Below are 25,578 nucleotides of genomic sequence, written 5' to 3' on the forward strand. Positions count from 1 at the left end.
GCCCAGGTCATTCAAGCAACTCAGCATCACACTGACCCAGTTTCCTAAGTGTAGCTGCTGCATTTATTCACTGGAAGGATACAGACAGTGTTGCTCCTAAAACCCCAACTCAGTGACAGCACACCTGTGTTTAATCGAGTTCTCGAGCTTAGGAAACTGTAGTGTTTGCTATAATAAATGACCCCTGAAAGTGGAACGATACCAAGGTTTGCTTTTAAAGCTGACATTTAGATAATCTCTATTTATAAATCAATACTAAATGCAAGCTTGTCAAAAACAGTAGTGACTGCTGTTTTCATAGGAACAGGGACATTGGTCCCTGACCAAACATAATAAATCCCCATGTCTCTGTGCACAGAAGCCTCAAGGCTGGTTCACAGTAGTGGGAATCACTTTTTAAGAACCACAAAGGAAAAACCTCTAGATGGCTTTTCTTACGGATCAGCTGAGAAGTTGAGGACTCCTTCACACATGGCTGAGACAAAAGATAGGAGAAAACCTGTGCAGCTGGTGGCTGAGCAGCGCCAAGAAATCCAGGCAATTTCTCCTTCAAACTAAAGACAGACAATTCACATAAAACAGGCCTACAGAGAGACAGCCTTGCGCATGCTCCACTCCTCAATGAGCCAAAGAGTACGTCACACATAGAGCTGAGCTTAGAGGCGGCTGTGGGGAAATCCAGGAGCAGATTTGGGGTTGCTGATTGGTGCCTGGCCTCTGCCCCAGGTCAAAGGCAGGAGAAGGAAGAGGAGACAGGGCAACTGGAGATGGAAAGCAGTGGTCACCTTCTACACACCCTGCTGTCTTAGACAGCCTCGCCCTGTAGGGAAGCTAGCTAGGAACGTACTACGTAGGATGGCCTCAAACTTAAATTCTCCTGCCTTAGCCTGCCTTCCAAGTGCTGGAATTAGAGAGGTGCCACCCCTAGCGGTCCTATTTTCATCTTGACACACAACTTAAAGAGGGCTCATGGAAATGATTATGCATAGATGGAGTGGACATGACTTTAAAAGTTACTCTGCAGGTACTCTCTTCTAGAAACGACAGCATTTGCAACAGCAAGCAGTTGGCAACCACCATGAGACAGACGGCCGGAGAGCACCAATCCACAGGCAGCAAAGATGCAGCACTTAGAGCTGACTGCAGTCACCGAACCCCTGCTTCAACACAGCGAGGTCTCAAACAGCTGTGTCACTTTCCCAGCCTCCCACTCCAGGGCACCCTGCTTGCCTCACACAGGACCAATTTACAAATGGCTCACACGGACATGAAAGTCTGGTGGGGCACAATATTTAAAAGTAAAGTCAGTCACATGGAGGTAAATACCAACCAGTGAAGTAAGAACTCACCTCTGGCTCATGGACGCTCTCCGTGCTGTATAGGTCTAAAAAGTGAATTCTACTCAAGCCTTGGCTTCACTCACGCCCACCGCTCAAAGCACATTTTGTATGTGTGGTCAGAAACCTGAAAAGCCAACGCAATGGGAGCAGATGGCTGCCAGTGAGGAATTCCTACTTCAGTTCTCTAGGGCACACACTTTTAGTGTCTACTTGTAAATTTATCTCTTAATGAAGTTATCAGAGGGCCACACCTGTTGCCTGTGTACAGATTTATCACAAATAACTATTCTGGTTTTCTTTCTTGACAAAACAGGCATTGTTAGTCCAAAACTGTTTTTTTTTTTTTTTAAAGAACGGTAATTTTATACCTGGGGTGGAGAGGAGGGGCAGAATGTTAAATAAATAATTCTCAATCATTTCCATTAAAAACACCTCTATACTTGAATGCAAATAAGCCTGGCCCATGTTGTAGGTGGATTCTTAAGTGGTGATGGGGAACAGCACAGGGCACAGGTATCATATATTTAGTGAGGTGACAGTACCTTCTGTTCCCAAAGCAAAGGGCCTAACAGGCATATCTGTGTGTTAGTGACTTCCACCTCGAAGTGCTGAGAAGGCCACTACGATACAGGGATCCCACACCTACAGCCAAGGTCAAGGCTACCATGTACATGAACTGAAGGGCAAACAGAGGGAGACGGACTGAGACCTGGACAGGTCCTCAGGACAGGCGGCAGATCTTTCAGGGACTCTCTCGTAGCCCATCCTCTGTTTCCAATTCAGCCAACTGCCTTCTCAGGACATTGACCTTGGCTTGTAACTCCTTGTTATATTCAATGATGTTAACCATTTCCTCATAGGCTTCATCCAGATACTTAGAGGATCTGCTCCAGCGCAGGAAGATTCCTGTAGAGTCCGGGAAGGAAAACAGGAGTAGGACATTCAGAAGTATTGCATCACTGGTAGCTCCGTGCACTACTGTTCGTTTTCCCACAACTCCTGTTGTATTTGTTTATTAGATTTTTGTTTTGCAGCGTTGGAGACTGAACCCAGGACAGACAAATGCTCTACTACAGAATTATGGCCCTTCCTGATTTTGAGAAACAGGTCTCACTAAATGGCCCAAGCTAGCTTGAAACTTGTAATCCTCCTGACTCAGCCTCCAAGCAGCTAGGATTCCAGGCACCACACCTGGCTCACCCTGCGCCATGATACTCTAACCTACACTGAAAGAGTCTGCACAGCAGCAAAGGCCTGAAGCTGTCATGGAGATGGGCGTTCACTGGTTATAACCAGAGACACTGTTATACGCTCGTGAAAATAAGCTGGTGACTGACAGTGTCATGAAGTCTTCACTTTCATAACCTAAGTCACCCATTTTACAACTTCAGGCTTCTATTTGGTCTGTGAGACTCCTACATGAGTGAAACCATTCTCACCTCACCATCCATAACTCACATCACCCTACACCATTAGTCATCGTCCAGCTCCACAGTGAACTGCTCCCCTCCTCAGACAACAACCACTGGCTCACTGTGGCCTGAAGGGTGCCCGTCATCACAGGTGACTGGTTCCAGAATCACTCCTGGGTGTTACGATCTTGGATGCTGAATCCTTTATATCAAATGACAGAGTGTTTGCTTCTAACCTATGAACACAAGCATCTGGGGATGTGTGTCCAATTCAGTGTGGACACTGTAAACTCTCATGGTGCTGTGCTGCTCAGAGAATGTGGACAAGAAGCTAACCTGCCACAGGACAAACTTTCTGAAACTTCCAATCCATGGCTGGTTCTGTCTGTGCACGTGAACTTCACAGACACAGAGGCCAATGCTTAGAGAAAGCGGCTCGTGCTGCTGTTCCTATCCCACAGCTACACTGCCTACCACTCTGCCATTACAAGTCATGATTAGGGGTTGGGGATTTAGCTCAGCGGTAGAGCGCTTGCCTAGCGAGAACAAGGCCCTGGGTTCGGTCCCCAGCTCCGGAAAAAAAAAAAGAAGTCACGATTAATGCCTCCTATGATGTAAGCACACAGTAGTTGTGTCTCCTCCACCACTTCATCTCCAAAGTCCACTCCGGACTGGGCATTTGTCTCCAGCAGTTGGCCTCTCATTTCAGTGATTAAGTATGACAGTGGCTTTTAAGTAAACTGCTTCAAACACAGTGAAAAGTGTTATTACATTTTATTCAGATGATGTGCACATGTATGTGTGTATGTGTGTGTGTGTGGGTGTGTGTATGTGTGCGTATGTGTGCGTGTGTTGTGTGTGTGAGTGTGTGTGTGAAGGTGTGTTGTGTGTGTGTATGTGTACTGTGTGTGTTGTATGCGAATGTGTGAGTGTGTGAGTGTGTGTTGTATGTGAGTGTGTGTGTGTGTGAGTGAGTGTGTGTGTGTGTGTGTGTGTGTGTGTGTGTGTGTGTGTCAGTCAGAGAACAAGCTGCCAGAGCAGAGCCAGGAGGTTCTCCTCTTCCACCCCATTATTCCTGAACTCAGATGTCACTGAGCTACTTCACCAGCCCCAAGGTCTTTACAAAGGACGCAAAGTGTCGATCTCTCATTTAAGAAATTATTGCCGTTTACAACAATCCAGAGAGTAAGCAGAGAGGTTCTGCCCTGTCACAGATTTAAATTACGGGGCCTGCTCAGGGAACCTAGACACTGATAGAGCCATTTAGCTTCCCTGCACTCTGGGGAGGGAGGTACCTAGCCTGAGGAGGGGATGCACTCAGCAGACATGCCAAGAGGAACAAGAGGCAGTCCAGACAGAGAAAGCACCACATGATGGGCAAATCACTTTCTATATACGAGCACTACAAATGAGAAGAAGCTGTCAAGAGACATGCATGGTAACCTAAGTGAACTTCCCAAACGACAGCCTTTCTGTCTCTACGGTGCTCAGTGCAAACAGGCATGAAGACATATTCACTGTCTTAAGGTGATTACTAAGTCGGATGGAAATCTACTGTGCCAGTGGAATGGATACCTAAGATACCTATGTGACACATGGTCTCTTTTAAAAAACAAAACAAAAGAACAAGCTTTGCTATTTAAGGAGATTAGGTTCATGGGAAAAACTACACATGTAAGAACCTGCTTTAGAACACACTTAGAAATGTATCAGGACTTATGACTCCACACGAACAGGGGCACCTGTGGTGCCCACTGGTGTTTTCTGCTGACTTACAGACATTACTGGAGTGACTGTATGACATCATTTAGCTGTAATTATGCTTATGTAATAATACAGATACAAACCCTCCCTGAAGAACTTCATTCATTCATGTCCCAACTATCTACCAACTCCTATCAGAGGATCCCTGTTAGTCAGGGTACGTCAGTCAGTCGCCATGTCCACTGAGAACACAGTCACACCATACCCAGGTCTGTGGGCTACCAGCTGTCCATCTTCACATACCAACTACTGTGATGTGTGACCCCAGGACAGCTCAGGGTATGGCTTGGAGTATGTGACTCTGCACATAGTGGGGGAGTTACCTTCCCACAGCTGGAGACTCTGTGGAGCTACAGAAGGCCAGATGACCAGGTTGTTGGCTTCAAAAAGCGGATTGGTGAATTTACTCAGTTCACTGGGCCGATTAACCCATGACCACAAAGACATTGTTTTCTGCTGTAGCTTCAGCTTACACCTGTTCAAAAAGGAGCGTCACCATTAGAGTCATTAGTAGCTGACAAGACACTTAAGTGCTCATCCTGACAGGACTTGACTACTCCCCTTTGACATAAAATAAGACTCTTAGTATAGAAACAGAATGCTTCAGGATGAAAATATCTGTCAGAAGCAACTCTAGGAAGCTCCTCAACCTTCTGTAAGCAGCTGTGGCTGGGCTGTGAAGCAGAACTGTCACTCAGGGCCTGGGGACAGTTTAATGTCACTCAGAACCTGGAGACAATTCCCAGGTAAACTGGGATCCAGAAGACCTGTACTGAGGTTATATTTGTAAAGATTCATTTCCCAAATTTTACTTTTGAGTAGACATCTGTTGTCACACGGATGAGACTGTCCTCAGAGGGCACTGTGAGTTACCCAGTGAGAATGCTAGGAACATGTTTGGGTCCTCTGCAGGAGCTGCAAGGGCTCTTCACTGCTGAACCACCTCAAGCCCCAGCCACACTTCTGATAGCTTATCAGTGTGTCTCTGGACAATCACCTAGTTTCTCTGGATCTTATTCTCATAAACTACAGAAGAGGATGGAGGGCACGCCTGGTTCTAGCATAACATGCCTCCCAAATACATGAAACTGATCGTACATCAAGACACTAACATGAAAATGGCTGTGTAATGTGCTCCAAGCAGTGCATTAGCTAATTTAATGCAGCAGCAGAAAGGCTAGGGTCCCCTCTCACTGAGCACATGCTTGGTTCATAAGGTGTAATTGTGTAATTTAATTCATACTTAACTGCAGAGTCCACCTTCTATTTTTTTAAAGATTTATTTATTTATTAGATATAAGTACACTGTAGCTGTCCTTAGACACACCAGAAGAGGGCATCAGATCTCATTACACATGGTTGTGAGCCACCATGTGGTTGCTGGGATTTGAACTCAGGACTTTGGAAGAGCAGCCAGTGCTCTTACCGCTGAGCCCCAATTCTACCTTTTCATAAACAGCAATCGCACCTCCAAACTCCCATCTCTTTTAGGAAGTGACTGGGTGCGGCTCACTCACCTCTCGTTTTCACTGTTGCCCAGGAACGTCCCGAACTGTGAGGCATAAGCATGCTCAAAGAGCATGATGAGAAAATGCTCATTAAACTCAAAGGAGCAGGGGAACTGCCGCAGGATCTGCCACACACAGTCCAGGAAGAGAAGAAACACGGGGGCCTCCCACTTCTGCTTGCTGCTGCAATAGGCTGACTGTGCACAGCGCTGCTGGAACGGGTGACCAGCCTAGTGGGAAAGACAGAGATGACCACATTATGGCACACCCCAGAACACCAGTTCACACAATCACGGGGCCCTTCTACTTTCTGGAATATCATAAGCCAAGGTAGCTCCTGCCTGAATGAATTTTTGGGTTAAAATGACTAACTTCTGCAACTAAAGAAAATGATAATTTCCAAACCCTTGGCAAAGCTGTGCAGTGAAGAGATGAACACGGGGACTGAGATGCCCTTCAGACATCAGATGCAGGGGAAGTTTAAGTATGACAGACTCATAAAGTCCTCAGACTTAATTCCAGCTACTACCCAAAGTGTGTCTGCATTACACCAACATTATCAGGCAGTGGTGAGTCCTAGGGAGAAATATAAGAAATATAAGAAGGATAAGAGTCTGTACTCACAATGACAGGACATAGGAATGAATCAACTTCATGCGTGAAAGGAGGTTATTCTCAAACACATCATGAAAGTGATGATCTTAACTGGAGCTTAAAGGAAGTGTAGGCTGGAGTAGGATGGACAAGAGGCAGACTGTGTGGAAGTCCAGTCTCGTGGCCACAGTCCCACCCTCCCTACTGCTTGGTTATCTGTATCAAGACTCAGCTTGCTCATGGAAAACCTTCTAAGTTTAACATTCTTTCTATTTCCTACATTGGTAACAAACACAAATTGAAGATCCTTTGTCTAATTGGGACCAGAAGTACTCTGGGCTCCATAGTTTTTCATAGTTTGAAAAATGTGTGTTCAACTTGAGATATTTGGAGGACGGAAGCTAAGCCTCACAGGCCACGCCTTATCCATACAGCCTGAGGGCGGTTCTGCGAAGTCTCATTCCACACCTGCGTTCCCAGTGAAGTAATCACAGCACATCAGGAGTCAGCATTTTGGAGCATTTGGGATTTTCACTTTAGGGATGCTCAACCTGCACAAGTGTGAGTCATATAAAGGAAGAGAGATGCTGGATGGGACTGCTGCTCCCTGGTGGACTGCCTGCTTACGTGTACACAGGCCCACTTCAACAAGCATAGGAGATTGAGAAACTGAAAGCTAATGATAAGTCTAAATTCTTATTTGGGTGAATTAGATTATCTGACTCACAGAAAATCAAACATACAACTTACAATTTTTAAATAATCAAAATTTCACGCATAATGTTAGCACCATAACTGAGACTTCAATCTCAATGACTGGCAGTCCCTCCCATTCCTTCTCACCTGCAGCCACTCTCGCTCTATCAGGGCTTCAAAGCCTCGGATGGTTCTGCTTCTCGGTTCCAGGATGATCTGGGCCAGAGAAGTCACTTGCAGTGTGGAATCAGTTCCTTCTGTCCCATGGATCAACACTGATGCACCTTCCCTGAGAGGAAAACCCAAAGCACAGATGGGAAACTCTGTAATAATGTACATTTCCTGAATCAAGTGCTTCATTCTGGCCTGCAGTATCAGTAGGATATGGAGTCTAAATGAGACACTGAACAGATGAGAAATTCTCTTGGGCAAAACAGGGCACTACAGTGAATCCCAAACTTCATACAGCAAGAATCTTTTTGCACCAACTAAGCTCACAGCACCCTTCAGCTGACCTTCTAACCCTTTACAAAACCACAAACAGCCCCGTCACAGCAGGTACTTGCCTTCACTGCTTTAGTGGTTGAGCAAACTCTGTTCCCAAACTTATAACCAGATATTAAAATTACCTTTCCAACCTTAAACTCAGCCTCTCCTGGATCAGGCTTCACCAACTGAAATGGAACCAAGAATCAAATTCTAAACTACACTCTGTAATACAAACAAGTGGTAAAAGCAAAGACATGCGTCATCTCTCAAGCCTGGTGCTCACACCACTGCCCATGTTACCAGGTGCTTGGTACCCCCGTATCCTAAAGAGACACCTAAATGGACCACACCCTGCCTTCTTCCACCCTTTGTATTGAAACCACAGTAAAGAGATTTTTGGAAAAAGGACATTTCATGTTGAGGATCTACTACCAATTATTTTTCCACGTATATCATATAGTAATGATGAAAGACAATTTCCTATTTTCACTTTTATTGTAAACATCAACTATGTTTTATGCCATGCTTAGCACTGCTATAGTAATGGATATATAATATTCCATTAAGTGACTCAATTATAATGTACTTAGTCCTATACATTTTATGATACTATGGTTGATGTACTTGTCTCTGGAATTATATTGGAGTTCTTAATATGCAAATAATAAACTCCACCAATGGTAGGCTACGGTGGTTTGAATAGGATTGACCCCCATAGACTCTTGTATTTGAATGCTTGGACATAGAGAGTGGCACTATTAGAAGGTGTGGCCTTGTTGGAGTAGCTCTGTCCTTGTTGGATAAAGTGGGTCACTGGGAGTGGGCTTTGAAGTCTAAGAAGCTCAATTCTGGACAGTGTGTCTCAGTTTCTCCTTGCTGCCTGCAGAGCTAAGTATAGAATTCCCAGCTCCTTCTCCTGCACCATGTCTGCCTGCATGCTGTCATGTTTTCTGTCATGATGATAATGGACCAAACCTCTGAACTGTAAGCCAGCCCCAATTAAATGTTTGCCTTCATAAGAACTGCAATGGTCATGGTGTCTCTCCACAGCCATAGCACACACAGGTTAGACAAACCCACTGTTGATAAAATCTAGTAATTATGCTAAAGAGTTGGACAGATACTTTGTGGCTTTCACACATATTGACTGTATCTCTTAACTGTGAGTGCCGTTTATTCTGAACTTAAATTGCTACATTTTGAGCGATTAATTATAAAGCCAATTTCTAATGGAGGTATAAATCCCAATATATCTAAAAAGGGACCCCAAACAGTAAAAGGCCGGCCCCTTGGGGAGTTAAAAGCAGCCACTCTTGGGCTTCTCTCCTCCCTGTGCTGTCAGTACTGCTGGAAAGGCTGACAGGGAGGGGAAACCAGGCTGGGGACATGGCTCAGCAGGGTGTATTTACCTAGCTCACAAAGGCCCTGGGTTCTACCCTCAGTAGCCCCCAAACGGTATGGTGAGGACTCTTACAGTCCCAAACTGGAAGCAAAGAGGATCAGAATTTAAGGTCGTCCTCAGCTACAAAGCACTTTCTAGGCGAGGCTGGGATACATGAGACATTGGCGGGGTGGAGTGGGGTGGAGGCTCTGTGCTCATAAGGAGTAATTTGGTAGACTTTGGCTAAATGAGACAAACATGTCCATGTCCACAGTGTGTCTTCTGAGCTGATGGCTTTTTGTCCCAGAACCTTGGTCTTAACTGCCCATTTACTGGCTAAATCCCAATCTAATCCCCAAATAAAACAGCAGTATCTGTGATCTCCATCCCGTTTACTAACTTTTATTACAAGATCTTAAGCAACCCACTTGTCTCTCTAGCCTTGAAAAAAACAAAGAATGCATTTCCCTAATTTGGAAGCAACAAACAAGTTACCATTTCAAAGTGCCATCAGGGAGGTGGTGACAACAAATACCTACCTATGGCTTCAGCGGGAATCCCCTTCTTTAAAAAGCTCTATGCGTCTGCAACAATTTATACAGTCTTCCTGTCTCTGTTCATTTTTCTGCCTTGAGTCTCAAGGGTTAGGAGCCTTTACCAGAGTGAATACCGAGATTACTCAGCAAACTGCACAACCGCCATCAGGACTTCCCGGCTGAGACTGGAGTAACTACCCAGACCAAGTGCTTTAGAAGAAGAAATCCAGCACAGGAGAGAGGACAGCAGCATTGTGTGACCGTACTATTCCACTAATAGTGTGAAGAAAACTTCCTTTCGTTCTTTCTTATGGTAAATTCATAATTTAAGGATTTCACACAAAAAGTAGATCTGTGGTACTTAAAAGTTGTATCATCAGAGGCATCTACATGGACATTAATCATATTCACTCCACAGATCCACACATCATCACAACAACTGTAAGTAGACCCCACCACACAGCATCTGATAGAGCCATCTGGACCCTAAGGGGTGGGAACGGACTTGAATGCATTCTGTGTGCATGTCTGGTTATCACCAAGTCCCATCCAGGGAAGCCACACACAATACCTGTCAATGCACTGGGCGGCCAGGCAGGCGGTGGTCAGGATCTCCTTGATGTGTGTCAGCCAGTTGGAGGCCTCCAGCTTGCCGAGCCATCGGTCCATGCTGTGTGTTTGTTCATTGCATGCTTCCACAAGTTTGATTAGGCTCTCCTGAAGAACATGGTATCTTTTAAAACAAGACAGAGAACGTTACAGAAAGAAAGACAGATAAAACAGAATGATAAAGAAAACAAACCCAAGTCCATCTGCAATGCATTCCGTGGCAAAGCAATTCAGAACACATATCGTGCTATGCAGCACACTGTGGGTTAAGGGTTGGAAATGACTTAGCACTGCTGCAAAGATGCTTCAATGTCTTGTGGCAAACTCTTCCCACCGAATGAACAGGGGGGGCCCAGTCCACGAAGCTGGGTTACCTGGGAGGGCAGAGGTCTGGGCCTTACCCTGTGACCATCTGATCCCAAGGCTTGGGGCAACTTACACCTCTGACCCTGCTGAATGATCTAGATTACCCATCTAGGTCTCAGCACTGATGTCCAGAGTCTGCACAAATCCTATCATGTCAGCTCCGAGAGCACTCCCCTCCTCCACTGACCATGCTTCCCCTGAAGACCCTGTAAATCTCTCCTTTAAGGAGAAGCAAGCAGGTGGAGGAAGCACAAGGAGGAAACAGGAGAGACTGAGCCTCTAAACCTTCTATGTAGGGAGATGTAATTATATGTAGCAAATCTGTCCTGCCAGTCTGCCAACAGCTGACACACGGTAAGAGCTCAGGGCTGAATTTAAGATTGCTATCTAGTAAGGCGCATCTGTGCTTATTCAACAGAGACTTTTTTGCTTATCTTACACAATTCAATGAAGGCTTGGGTGGAGCTCATTTGCTTAATATAGCCAAGATAGCCAAGCCTTGTGTTCAATTGCTACACACACACACACACACACACACACACACACACACACACACCCCAAAAAGTGAGTTGGCTAAAATGGAAAACTCTTTAGCTAAATTAATTTAAAAAGAGACCAAATTCAAGTGATCTAATGAGCAAGGCAGGAGGAGACCCCGAACGTGACAGCACGCAGTAGAAGGCGCAGAGGGGTTTGCATGGTGGCAGGGTCTTTATGTAATCCAGGCAGCTGGCCTGAATAATGGAGGCAGGCAGATGTCTGTGAGTCCAGACTAGTCTGGTCTACATAGTGAGTTCCAAGCCAGCCAGGGTTACATGGTGACAGACACCCTTCTTCAAAAGGAAAAAGAAAAAAGGATTGTAGACTTCTATGAGCAAATATGTACCACACACTGAATACCCTAAAAAATGAGAAAATGGGAAAACAGAACTGCCAAGACCAAACCACGAGGAAACAAAAATATGAACAGCACAACGAGTTAACAATGACAACAAATCAGTAACGAAAACCAAGAATCTGCCATCAAAGAAAGCCAAGGTCCTGAAGGCTTCGCAGGCCACTGAACAGGTAAAGAACTAAATGTCAGTCCTGCCAGTCTTCAGAAAGCCTGGAGGGAATTCACATACCCATCAGCCCAGAGTTCACCTACCAGCCCAAATTTAGTATCAAAGCCAGGCAAGGACAAATAACACAAGATCACTGGCCAATATCCATGGTGAACACGGATGTAAAAACCACCAAAACACTACCAAATGGAACTCAACAGCACGCTTAAAGCAACATCACCCAGGGCCACAACTTTTATTCACAAGGATACAACTCAAGGTGCCAATACATATGACAACATACAGGACAAAAAACAAGAATCTTAACAGACACAGTGAAAAGCATTAGACAAAAGTCAGCATCCTTTCCTTATACTCAACTAGTTACCTACAGAAAAATGCACTTGAACACAGTAAGACCACACGAGACAAACCTACAGATATCATCATACTCCACAGTGTCTCCTTGGAGATCAGTAACAATATGACAACGCTTGTTTTCATCATGGTACTAGCCAGAGAAATGGGCAACAGAAAGAAATAAACCAAATGCATCAAAAGGGAGAAGTGAAATTGTCTCTCTGCAAACAAAAGTACCTTATAAACAGAAAAATTCTAAAGACTCCAGCAAAAAATCAGAAAATTTCAGATTACTTGCAAAACCAACATATATGAGTCAGGAGGTGTGTGTGTGTGTGTGTGTGTGTGTGTGTGTGTGTGTGTGTGTGTGTGTGTGTGTTAGAGAGAGGGGGGGAGAGGGAGAGAGAGAGAGAATATGCAGAGGCATGTGTTTACAAGAATATGGAGAGAGGACAGAGGTTGACGTCAGATGTCTGATTTTATTGTTCTCCACCATAGTTTTTGAGACTAACCCTGGAGCTTGCTGACTCAGCTACACTGGCTGGCCAATGAGCTTCTGGGATCCTCCTGCCTCTACCACCCCAGCAGTGGGACTACAGGTGAACACCACCACATCCAGCCTTCTCTGTGAGTAATGGAGAGTTGAGCTTAGGTCTTCATGCTGTAAGCCCTTTAACTGATAGAGCTGTCTTCCTAGTCCCAGTCAGGCATATTTCTACATCCTAGCAGTGAACTATGTAAAAAGAAATAGAAAATCTCACTCAGGGAACAACAAAAAGACAAAAGTACTTGGGAGTGAATTACTCAAGGCTGTAAAAAGTCTGTACACTAAAAGTTATAAAATGCTCAAGAAACTAACATGGACACAAATCACTGGAAAGAGATCTCATGTTCATGGCCTGGGAAAATGGGTAGAATACTCTTCTATCCAAATCACCTACAGACTGTGTATAACCCTTTACCAAACTGTAATGGCAGTCTGCCAGAAAGAGAAAAAAGGATAATCCTAAAACTCACCAAGGCCTGGACAACACAATCCATCCTCCATGCCAAGAATGGAGGCCATCCAGACACACTCCCACATGAAAGGGCTTATCAAACCCACAACTAAATCTATGGAGCTTTGGCATTGTCTCATGACTTTCCAAAAGTCCCAATACTGCCACAGTCATGATAGACTGAATTGGGAACCTTTGTTTCTTTCTCTTCAGGCTTAAAAACCACTTTAATTACTGACAATTGGCCTTCTGCTTCATTCTTCTAGGATGCTGTAAGCCATGGACTTGAGAGGCTGGTTCTACAGAACACAGTCACAGCAGTTACAGGACCACTTGAAAACTGCTGACAGAGCAGACACAAACATTCTTGCCAAAGACAAGCAGGTGAGATGATGGATATGTTGCTTTATCATTTCCCAATCTACAGATCAATCAAAATAGCACATCACTCACAACAGTGTGAACTCAAATTTGCAGAAAATAGCCACACCTATGTTAAGACACAAGCCTGACTGATTTGAACATTGTGACTGTAGAGTTGGAATGTTGCAGATTCCCAGTGAAATTATGTTTGGTTATCTCTTGTCCTTTAGTAGCCATCCACTCTGCCTATCTTGTGTTTGACCTAACCTTTCCACCACTGGTAAAAACTCTGGAATCCATTCACTTGGCAAACCACTAGCATAAAAGCTAAGAATGTTGTCAGACAGCACCCGAGACCTGCTAGCAGACGGTTCCTGCATTTAGTTAACACACCTACCTGATGTTCTCACCAATGTATCAGAAAAAGCCTTACTTTATGTCTTTCATCCTATGACTGTGAAAACTTCATGAAGTCACTTCCACATTGGAACATGTTATTTGGAGGAATTCAGACCTGTGTTTCTGGGCCAGGGTCACTGTATTTGGCTCAAGAATAAACTCACTCTTATTCCCTATGAGGTGAGAGCTGTATGCACTGACATTTTTGTCCACTAAGCCTTAGTAAAGCAGATGGGGTGGAGAACCCCACAATAAGTTGTCCAGCCTATTGCAGACCGTCAATTATGCAGAGTGGCTGTGACTTCTGCACAGCCACAGGATCACCCTCTCCAATCAGCCTACAAGGAGTCCCCATCACCCTGACTCATTACCTCTCAATGGACTTGTGAATCCGCCTCCACTGGGGATAATGAGCCTCCTGTTCAAAGCCACCTCCTTTGGCTCTAGCTTGCTGGGCCACATTTAGGGATCTGGTGTCAATAAGGTAGCCACGCTTTCCTGCCCTGAGGGTGGCGTTTATCAGCTTCTCATCTTCCTTGCACCTCCGCCCATTTGTGCCAGTCAGGGGCTGACCACTTCGCATAATTACCTGGAAGCACACATGGTAACAATTCAATAGCAGTTAGCTGAAGTTTCTGGGAAGGAGCTAGATCACTGTTCCCTCAAAAACAATCTGTGGCACTCCACCATGGATTCTGATGAGTGTGTTATACACAGACCTTTACATGTATTAACAACAGTCAACACTGTAAAACAAAGATAAGCCTTGCATTAATACAGTTATATTCCTGGACCAGGGAGGCTTCGTCTGTGTAACAAACCAACAGGCTGACTGCATAGATATTCCTCAACACTGCCTTCACTGCCCCAGCCCAGAAGTCCACATCTCCCTCTTTGACAATTCTACCTTCTGGACACAGACACAGGATAAAATCCCTAAGTTCTTTCTCTCTTTAGCTCTCACTCACTTTATCTGACAGACTAACATAATCTTGGAGGAAAGGGTAAACTTCATTTCCATATACAGAGGGATGGCAGCCAAGAATTATGAAGAGAAACACAAATAAAAACTTTTACATGCGTCTTTGTCTGAGGAATCATCTTCCATACTCTGAAGCTGCCTGTCTGTTATTTACCCTGTACTGGCCTCTGCCATCCTCTTTCTATTCTGAGACTACCTGTCTCTGAAGACTACCATCTATGTATTTTGAAAGTTTGCTCTCAAAGCCTCTGTTAAACCAATCTCTTCTGGGGAATGGACTGGGGCTGTCTCAGGAAACCTTCATCACACGCTCTCATCAATCGGAAACAGCTCAACCAGGCCTGCGGCCAGTCTCTGGTTAAGTTTTGGGAGGTGGAGGAAATGTTAGGAGGCGGGGCCTGGGCTGGAGTAAACAGGTATCTAGGGATGTGTCTGGGGGATAGCCCTGGCCCTGGCCCCTTCTTCCTGTCTCTCTCTCTGCTGAGGTCAGTAGCTTCTTTCTCCCCACACTCCCACCACCACAGTGTTCTACCTCACCGCAAGCCCAAAGCAACGGAGGCAGCAACGGGGACTGAAACACCGAATCTGTGAGCCAGTACACATCCTTCCTCCATTAACTTGTTTCTTCATAGCAGTTGCCCATCTCTGGATCTGCCCCAGTAGCCTGGTGACTATGAGGAAAACCTCGTGGGATGCACCATTAGGCTTTACCAATCTCTGATCTCTGTATACTCTAAATTTAAAGCTATGACATCTGAAATCCACATGAGCTTTCTAGCTTTGTTGCACCTGCCCACCTGAGGTGCTCACCAATGTAGCCACTACACGCATTACCTGTGCCTTTCTTCTACTTGGGACTGCAGGAACTTATGAAACATGTCACCCAGGGCACACACTACTGTTTGGCTCAGAATAAACAGCAATTACTTTATACTGATGTACTAGAGTGTCAGCTGTTAAATACTGTCATAAAACTGAGGCGCACTGCCACTACCGGCAGGACAGGTGGCTGCTGACTGAAGAGCATGTAGCACTCTGTAACACTGATCCCTCTTTCATATGCCAGGGGAGGACAAAGGAAGGTAGCTGTAACTGTCTAATTTAATATGGGCTGCAGGATAAGAAGCAAATTTCACTGAAAATCAAGAGAGGAGAAAGGGCCAGACATGGTGGTACATGCCTTCCTTTAATCCCAGCTCTAGAGAAGCAGAGGCAGGTAGATCTCTATGAGCGTGGTCTACAGACAGGCCTGCTAATACTAAACATAGAAACTCTATCTCAAAAACACCAAGGGGGTGGAGGAAGGGAGGGAGAAAAGGAAGAGGAGGGGAGGGAGAGAGCAGAAAGTACTTTGGAAAGCTCACAGTGGGCAAGCTCTCTATTGCTGCATCCCCTGTGAGGAACCTAGGAAGCCCTGAGTGAAGTTTCTTGTTGATGTGAGTAGTCCATGTGTCAAAGATCAATGGCACAGACCCATGGGAAACAGACAAAGTCTTGCCCAAGGTCAGATCAAAGAAATAGCACGAACTTCCTCTAAGTGTAAATGCTGACACTGTATGTGAAACTAAAAAGTGCAGAGCCTATTAGCTTACGGAGACCTCTCACCTAGACTAACTGAACCCTCCCATCCAGTGCATACATCCTGCCCATAATAAACATGCTGAGGTTCCACGGTGTGGTGCTGGTGCCACTCCATTCAACTCCAACAGCCTACCCGATCCCAGATTTTCTATTGTAGCAAGCATTAAATAAGCCTGGTTTCCTCCACACTGTGTTCTGAAGATAAATCCAATCTTTCTAAAGCTGAGCAGTACTGAAAGAATTTAGTGTGTCCTTCTCAGAAAAGCACCCCACTCCTGGTGCCCTGCAGTTTACAAGAAGGATGCACTAGTATGAACAATCTTCAATGACTTCAGCTGAAAGCCACATAGAGATCATTCATAAGCCAAGGGTCCCGCCCACCCCAGACCACTCCTGCCAGCAGAGCGGCAGCCCTCATACTCACCATGCCATTCTTTTTATGGTAATAGCTCAGGACTGGGAAGCGCCCCCCATGTCGGAAGGCTGCTACTTTCCGAAGTGCTTCATCATCGATGGACTTGGGCACAATGACAGTTGGTGGGTAGGTAGGGCAGATGGAAAATTCCTTATTGACATAGCTCAGTCTCCATTCACTGGTCTAAAAAACATACAGCACTTCGAAGCTTAGCAATCATCTCAGTGTCATAGAGTATCTAAGATTTAAAGGCTTTCGAAATGATTTTCAAGGAAGCCATTCAGCAGGGAATTTGGACATCTAGTCCACACTCGTCCTGTAGAGGAGAAAAACCTCCACTCTTCAGACCAGCTTCAATAGCTCTGGAATGACTAGTGATCAGTGTTCCTAGAACTTCCTGCCTGTGCCAAATACACCTATTGTATTTGAAGCTTCTCTATCAGTTTAACTATGATGCGGACAGCACAGCCTAAGCTCTCCACTTCACAAGACAGCAAAGGCTTAAGACAGTTCTTGCCCCTCAGTTAAATATACCAAGTATATTTGCAGCCTTGGTGGCCAGCATCAGTCCATGCGCCCCTTCTGAGCACTGCCTGGATTACAATGACCTTAACACAGTACCAACACACTATCATTGCAAAATGCTCTACTGGAGTAGACATAAGCCAGAGCAAACCCTTTAGTCCTTCTGCTATTTAGAAAAGAATGCAGAGAGACAGACTCATCTTTCTCATAACAACAAGGAAACACTCCTGGAAAGCCCGCATGTGTCATGAGATCATTTCTAAGTCAGCTCCTAAGTTCTGGGAGCACATGACAGGAAACCATCAAGCAGCAGAAATGAAAACTGTATATAAAATATAAAACTGCCCTTTACAGCTAAAAGCCCAAATGACATGTGCAAACTTTAATACATGCCTATAAATCCAAGTTGGTCCTACATATCAGCCCTGGCTTACCTTAATAGGAAATTAGGTAATAGGAAGTATTAATATTACCTTAATAGGAAATAGGTTAAGATGTGAAACAAACATTTTATTTACAAGATCAAATTCATATACATTTTAATTACTTTTTTCTATTTTCAAACATTTTGCAAGTTTTTACTTATTTTGTTTACGTGGTATATGTGTGCTCAAGAGAGTGCATGTGTATGCACATGTGCCTGTGTGTAGCATGTGTGCCTGTGCCTGTGGAGGCTGGACGAGGCCATGAGACTTACTAGAGCTGGAGTTACTGGTACTTGCAAGCTGCCCCATGAGGATGCTAGAGCCCAACTCCGGACCTCGGGAAAGCAGCAAGTTCTCTTGACCACTGAACCATCTTCCAGCCCCTTCCTGATTACTGTATTGTAATTGTACTGTAGTGGTCACTTTCTCTTACTTCCTTAAGCAGTTTTAACTACTGCTTTAGAATCCCTCAAACATCTGGGTCATCTCAGGCTGAGTTCCTCTTAACGCTTTCCTCAGGAGAATGGGTGACATTTCTGACTCAGTTTTGGTTGCATGATAGCCCCTGTGAAGGCAGACACATTTGGAAGAGAGGTCACTTGTTTTTAGCACACATTTAGACCTTGGCCAGCTTTGTGAACTCCAAGGCCTGTGCTGCATGGCGGCTCAGCTCCATGTTCACTCTGTTCCCAGTCAGAGATTTGGGTGGCACACAATGTCAACGTCCCCTTCTCAGGTCTGTGCCTCCCCAGGGTTCCCCACTGCTCTTCTGTATCACTCATCACCTCAGGCTCCTTCCTCTAGCTTTTCCCCCAAGAGGAACATGGGCTTCTGTCACCATGTGAGCTGCTCTGAACCATCAATGTCACACTATACTGATCTCTAGACAGAGTCACCAAATGAGACGAGGGCTCTTTACAGCTATTTTAAATGTTCTTTTAGTATCGCACTGCATGGAGTTGGGGGCTATACCTGAGAGCATAAGTGGCTAATACCGTGATTACAGAGCTTTGTGGTTTGCAAACAAAAGAAGCTCAAAACAAACAAACAAACAAACCAAAAACCAAAACACCCCAGCTTTCCAAAGTGTACAGATCAAGACGTGTCCTTCTTTAAGGTTTTCTAATGACAGACACAAGATCCTTTGTCCCATTGTATAAATACAATAAATTCTTACATTCTTTTATTTGCCTAACAAATCCTTACCTCTTGCTGGTCATGGGCCAGGAAAACTGAATAGGAATAAACACGCCCTGATTCCTGACTCTGTGAAGCATACATTCACACTGCTTACTTCCTACCCAGGAGGAGCAGTAACTTATGAGCACAGCCTCCAGACTGCTGCTTCCCAACACTTGAAGGATGCTTCTTATAAATAAACTGTTTTCCCACTTCCCAGCAGATTCAAACCCTGTGGCTCCCCTCACTCCCTGCTTTTCATAACATGCAGTTTGATTCCTGCCAACTTTTCATCTTTTATACAGATCACTTGAACAAGCTCTAGGATAAACTATTATTTTCACCATATTCAATAGCATTTACCATGTACGACCATAAAACTCCCTTCCTCCTTCCCCCTGCCACCATTGGCATCTTCACTCTTCAAATGCCATGGTTCCATAATCTCTAGTTCTTGATTTCCAAGTGACTTGATTATAAAAGTAAGATAGAATTAAGAAGTCTAATAGCCAAGAAAGAAAACCTGGTTCTTGCAGCCTTAGAGATCAGGCCAGGTGTTAACCATGGCAGGCAGCACACGAGCAAGGGAGGGTTCTCACTACCATCTTAGCACACTGTGGAGAGTGGGTCAGAATCTATTACATACTAAGCTGTTACTCAGGAGACACCTATTAACAAATGCACAGTCTGCCAGGGCTAGCTTTAAGCAAAACAATGCTTTATTTTTATTTTTAAAACAATATTTATAAATGCAATTTTAAGAAATTTAAGAACACCTAGACTATGTTAACTACTAGAAGGAAAAGCATTGCCAGCCGCAGCAAACATACTAACACATGGGCAGAATAACTGGCCCAGAACTAAAGAGGCTGAGCCAACAGCCAGTATGCACTTCACTGTACACATGAACAACCCAACCTCACCTCACTACGCGTCAGAGGGAAGGGAGAATTTTGACAAGTAAAATAAAAGGTTGTGTTTGTTCTTATCACCCACAATGTCAAGTGTTGACTCACAGCAGAAGAGTAGAACTCAAATTCTTGCTCAGGAAGGAAGGAATGCCAGCCATCTTCAATCACTTCAAACATGGGTCGGTAGAAGAAAGGGTACATCAGGGTGACCGAGTCCAGAGTGGACAATGCCTAGAGGACAGGAAGAAAATGATTCTACAGATCTAACAAAGTAGCAGTCAGCACCTAGGACCTGGTGATGATGGAGCCCTATTAATACAGGTAGGTCTCCAATGCCATGTCTCTACATGCAGCTAGTCTGACTGCAGCATCCACACTTCATCCTCTAACAAGGATGACACACACACCTACACTCAACAAGTGCTGCCTGAATTTAATAAGCACAGGACAGTCTGTGCCTAGTGAAATAATGTTTCCTGGCACAATTTAACAAAGCTCAATGAAATGTCCAAGAATTTCTGGGAACAGAACAAGAAGGTCTGGATTAGTAAAGTCTCAGCTAAAAATCTAGTAATTAACTACACTGTAAACTATTCAAAAGCTATGCCTGGGGTTGGGGATTTAGCTCAGTGGTAGAGCACTTGCCTAGCAAGTGCAAGGCCCTGGGTTCAGTCCCCAGCTCCGTAAAAAGAAAAGAAAAGAAGAAGAAGGGAAAAAAAGCTATGCCTGCTTGTCTCTATATAAAGGAATGTTCAACTCTGGCCAGCTGCCAAGTATCAGAAGCCTCAAGTTCCAGATCCCAGCTACATAGTAGTTAAGTCATATAGCTTCCCCTAAGTTTTGTTCAATGGAAGAAACTTTTCAGGCTTATTAGGAGTCCCCATGGAGATAAGGCATCTAATAGGCCAACAACATTACATGGTACATAATAAAACTGAGTTCTTACAAGACACACGCATGTGGAAGCTGTACCCACACTCGCTTCCTCCTTCCTAAAGGGATCTGCCAATTGGCGAGGCATCGTACTATCTCTATGCTACACTAGTTACACCCAACCAAAGTGAGCCCTAGGCATTCCTTTGTCCAAATAGTGGAACATTATCTCAGTTTGCTTTCTAATTCTTGTTGGGGAGTATAGCCAAGCCAAGATCACACTTCCAAGTGACAACTGTGTATGGCAGACTTTTCAACGTACACGTTCATTTCTACAAGCAGAACCTGGCAAAAGCAGAGAGGTTTGTATTCACTTCCTCAATAACACATCACCCGATCCTCTACTTCTTGTTTAAAGCCAAACCAAATTCTAATTATAGATTTAAGGCTTTCTCTCTTCTTTTAAGAGCTTAATCCACTTTTTTTTTAAAGAAAAATAAAGCCCAATAAGTCAGTTATACAGAAAGAAAACAAAATTATCTAGAAATCACTTTAAACAGAATCAGTTGATATAGCTGATATAATTTGGTGTTAGCAATTTAAAATGAGGCAATTTAAAAGTTGGGGTGTGTACCGAAATAGTTAGAAGGAGGAAAGGGAGTGTGAGGCCTTCATCAGAGCCCTTAAACTATCCAAGCAACGTTCCTATGTGTGGCCATTTGGACCAATGTTTCTATGTTTGACCAATGTCCAAAGCTCTTATACATGCATAAACAGACATGCCTCAGGTGGACTAGTGAAAACAAATGCACACTTGCAGATGTGCTAAAGTCACGGATGACAGCTGTTGGTGACAATCACTTGCTTTAGTCTATTACACAACACTGTGAATACACTTTTGACACAATGGTAAGCTGAGAAACGGTTATGACACTGAACTTTATGTGACATAGCTACTTCTATCACAAAGTCTCAGAATAAAAATGTTGCCATAGAAGGGCCCTCCAATGCAGCAACCACTTGCCAAGTATTATACTAAGCATTCTACATATGCCCACGAATGTAATCGTACAACACCCTAAAAGGCCCGTAAAGTTATTCTCGCTTTATGAGACACTGTGGGCTAACTGTGAGAGGTGAGGTACTTCATTCATGGGCCCGTGCTAACAGGACCCCACTACTACAACAATCACAGTATTAGGAGTACTGCTCAGAGTTCAAGGGTTCCAAAGATACACTAAACTCAGGAAGATCAATCACACCAGCTCACTGTAAAGCCCACTGACTGTAACAAGTCCACCATCTAGCTACATTGTATTTGTTTTAGTGGCTTAGAATTCCACATGGTATGTTCTTTCAAGAAAGCCACTGAAACACAAAAACAGTTCACAAACTGCCTTCATCAAGTATCAAGATTTGCAGAGTAAACGTGATTTTTCTCATGTGTCAAGGGCTGTACAGAATCAGAATATTGCCATTTTCCTATCAGAATTTTGCCTGCAAAATACTTACCTCGATGGAACTGGCTATATTTAAACACTCCTCCATTCCAGGAATATCCAACTGAATTATTCGGAAATCTTTACATTTTATGATAATAGTACCCAGAGAGCCCACAAATCTGTAAGAAATGACAAATCATGAGAATGGTAAGAAAACCAGTGAGGACAGTAGGTGAGAACCAGAACATGGAGAGCCAGGGATTCAGCCTTTATCATGCAGGCATGAGAGACCAGTGAATACACTTATGCCACAAAGAGTAGTAGCCTGCTGCTGGGATGGATGGATGGATGGCTGGCCTGCAACCTCTTCATCCAACACTATGACTTCAGATGGTCCTAAGGCATAATCTCTGTAGAAATCGTAACATCCAAAATATTTAATCAAGCAGTAGACAGTATGTTGTTACACACACTTCATAATGAATTATATAATTTGCCTTCTGCCTAGAGTACACAGGGTTCATAGGGACACCGACAAAGCAGAGAAACTAAGCGCAAATCAAAGTATATGTAACTGTTTGACTCTGAGGCACTCTTTTGCACAGGTAAAGAGTACAGAGTGGGAGGCTGACACCTTAATGATCTTTAAACCTTTAAAGGAGAATAAAATGCGCATATGGAAAAGTAATGCAGTGTACTCAGTTAAGAACTATAGCCAGGCATAGTGGCCCATACACACACAGCTGTAATTCCAGCACTTACTTGGGAGGCTGAGGCTGGAGAGTAGGAAGTTCAAGACTGGCCTGGGCTGAAAAGGGGTGAGCATGCCTATTTAAGAACGGCGGCGCGTTGGGGGCCGGAGGCAGGGGAGAATTAAATTGTATTTAATTACAACTTGGTAAAGTCAGATTGGCAACTAGCAATTCGAAAACTGGCAAGGAACATTCAAGAAATGTGATGAGAGAAATTTTTTTTACGGAGAACACTGAAAATACGACCGCTGCGACTCTGAGACCTTAGCCTGGAGATGCCAGGTAGCCAGTGCAGTTGGCTTTCAAATGTAGGCCACAGGAGGCTCATTTGGCTGGCTGAGCGAGGATGCCAAAAATAAAACACCTGAAAGCGTCTGTTCTGTTCCTGGCTCCTCACGGACCTGGGTGTGGTAGGCGCTCACCGTTTGTCAATGGCGTCGATATTTGAATGGAGGAGCCAGAGCTCCTCAGTGTTGTCCTGCCGGGAAGACAGGATCAGGTGGTGGCCCGTCAGACATAGGGTCCCTTCCACAGCGGGGTAGAAAGGCCGGTGCAGCACCACATTGTCCACCCGCGGGGTCTTAATCAGCTCCGCAAACTCCATGTCTCTAGCGGAGGGAGGCCTACTCCCGCAGACGCAGGGCGGTTAATCCGCAGACCTAGCGCCTCGGCTGGGCGGGTCCGGGAGGTCGAGCCCCGCCCCTATTGGGCGGGTGCGTTAAGGCCTGAGGGCACCGCCCTGGTCACTTCCCCGAGTCTCTTCGGCACCACTGGCCTGCACTCGGCGCAGAGAAGGCTTCACGCCAGGCCTTGCACTTTCTGCTGCCACCGGCCCCTGACCGGCGGGCTGCGGAGGAGACGGACCTGGTGTCGGGGTAGCATCCGAGCTCGAGCAGCTAGGGACTTCTGGCGGAAGTAGCTACTGGACGCTGCACCCGGCAGTAACTCCGTGCAGAATTAGAGGCACTCAAGACTCGGAAGACTTAGAAGCCGGACCGGAAGTTGGTCCTTTGTTAGATCCGGTGGAACACAGCCAGAAACAATGACTTTATGTTCCTACAACGGAGCGGGGGAAAAAAGAACTCTCATCATCTACGGGCGCAATCCTTGCCCTTCAAATACTCCTCATCGGAAAAGGCAGGACAAAAAGATGTCACTGACCTGCGGGGATCCGCTTGAGTGGTGTCCCTCAAGAGCTCTTCTGGGCGTTTGCTATAATTGGTGGTTATTATCAGGGATTGGTTACGAAGAGATGTCAAATGTAGGATCGAAGTAGTGGTTGTGATCGAGAAATAGCCTTCTAGTGTCTGGAAGGGACACGGGGCTCTATTCCTTAGACCCTTTGAGAACGCCATGATTTTAACCAAGAACAGCGTATTCTAAAAGGATGCAAAGAGAAACTTTTTAATCCTCGCCCTGTGAAGGACTCTAGTAACTGCAGAAACAGCTCAGTTAATCTGTAGCAAAGCCGGAAATCAAAGACCTTGCTAAGTATATTGGTCACGACTTCATAGCATCCCGGCTAAGTACAGTCTAGCTGAACTGCTCAAGGACAGTGCAATGACAGACTTTTGCTGTTGTAATTTCCCCCTTCTCGCTTTCCGTCTTTCTGCTTTATCCCAGAATAAGAATTATGTTTGAGTCCTGGCCTGCTCTTACTTTGTTAGCCGTGAAAATTCTCACCATGCAGTATCTAAGAACAGCGAGGTAGCTGACTTTCGAGTGTGCAAAGTGAAGCTGGTCAGACTGCACAGTGTTTGCCCTTGATTGTGTTCTGGTCTCTCCTAAAAATTTTCCCTTCTTAAATCACTCCTGCAATTCCAATTTATGTGCAAAAGAAAAACAACTAGCAACGAATGCTAAGGGAATGAGGCAAAGTAATGTGAAGGTATTTTCCAGACTGGATTTGTTCATTTTCTTCCTCATCTGACACATTATTTTAATTACAAATTGTGGAATCTAGAATTTACTTCTAATCTGAAAAATAATGGAAAATTTTTACAGAGAAAACATGAAAGTAAAACCTTGAAGATTAAGGTTCCCTGAATGGAAGATGTCCAAGGAAGAACTTAATGTCCAATTTAGTATATGTTAGAAGACAGAAATTCCCCAGAGATTCTATGGTCCTTCTGGTTTTCTTAAAAATAAATTATGAAACGTTATTATCATTCAGTTTTAAAAATATTTCATGTTCTATCATAAATTTGGGGTTTCTTTCTTTTTGCCAAGAGAAAAAAAAGATTCTGAGATGCATCTTCTGCGATGCTATAATGAAATGCCAGAAACTATTAGAAAATTGTATCGACTGTGATTTGAAGTTCAAAGCATAGAAAGTTCACCATCGCTGAGAAAACCAAACTTCAGTAGTTAGGAATAAAGCACGAGTGAACAGCAAGGAGCAGTTCCCCATGTAAGCAGTAGATGGCAGTAGAATTCAATGGCATATGCTTCTATTAAAGGGATATGCTATTAAAACAGTCCAATGATGTAGTGAAATATTAACTGTCCAAACAGTCAAGAAATAAGGGTTTCAGGGGTTCTGATAAGCCAAGAAGATAATGTAATTTATAATGTATACAAAGATTTACTCAAGGACTATAAAGATAGCTCAATGGGTGGCTTTGCATTCTAT

At 44.4% G+C, this 25,578-nt stretch overlaps 1 protein-coding gene across 1 annotated transcript; it reads right to left on the minus strand.

Annotated features, from left to right (window-relative positions):
- Positions 1 to 1,756: 1,756 nt before the first annotated feature.
- Positions 1,757 to 23,791, minus strand: Mtmr9 (myotubularin related protein 9). The gene is made up of 10 exons (NM_001005761.1): positions 23,369 to 23,791; positions 22,265 to 22,373; positions 19,985 to 20,110; positions 16,849 to 17,022; positions 14,233 to 14,450; positions 10,292 to 10,453; positions 7,462 to 7,603; positions 6,034 to 6,254; positions 4,840 to 4,991; positions 1,757 to 2,246 (listed from the first exon to the last, which is right to left on the minus strand). Exons 1-10 carry the CDS (start codon positions 23,548 to 23,550, stop codon positions 2,083 to 2,085), a joined length of 1,650 nt encoding a protein of 549 aa, NP_001005761.1. The 5' UTR covers positions 23,551 to 23,791; the 3' UTR covers positions 1,757 to 2,082.
- Between the last annotated feature and the right edge of the window lie 1,787 nt (positions 23,792 to 25,578).

This window comes from Rattus norvegicus, chromosome 15 (assembly GCF_036323735.1).
Source record: "Rattus norvegicus strain BN/NHsdMcwi chromosome 15, GRCr8, whole genome shotgun sequence".
NCBI classification, from domain to species: Eukaryota; Metazoa; Chordata; class Mammalia; order Rodentia; family Muridae; genus Rattus; species Rattus norvegicus.

Bases quoted from the DNA above. Each gene is read 5' to 3' on its own strand.
- Mtmr9 (NM_001005761.1), bottom strand. From the start codon at position 23,550: ATGGAGTTTGCGGAGCTGATTAAGACCCCGCGGGTGGACAATGTGGTG. The intron at 14,451-16,848 runs GTGAGTATGAGG...GTGTGCTTCCAG, and splicing joins ACCATAAAAAGAATGGCATG to GTAATTATGCGAAGTGGTCA. The intron at 4,992-6,033 runs GTGAGTGAGCCG...CTTTTTGAACAG, and splicing joins GGCAACAGTGAAAACGAGAG to GTGTAAGCTGAAGCTACAGC.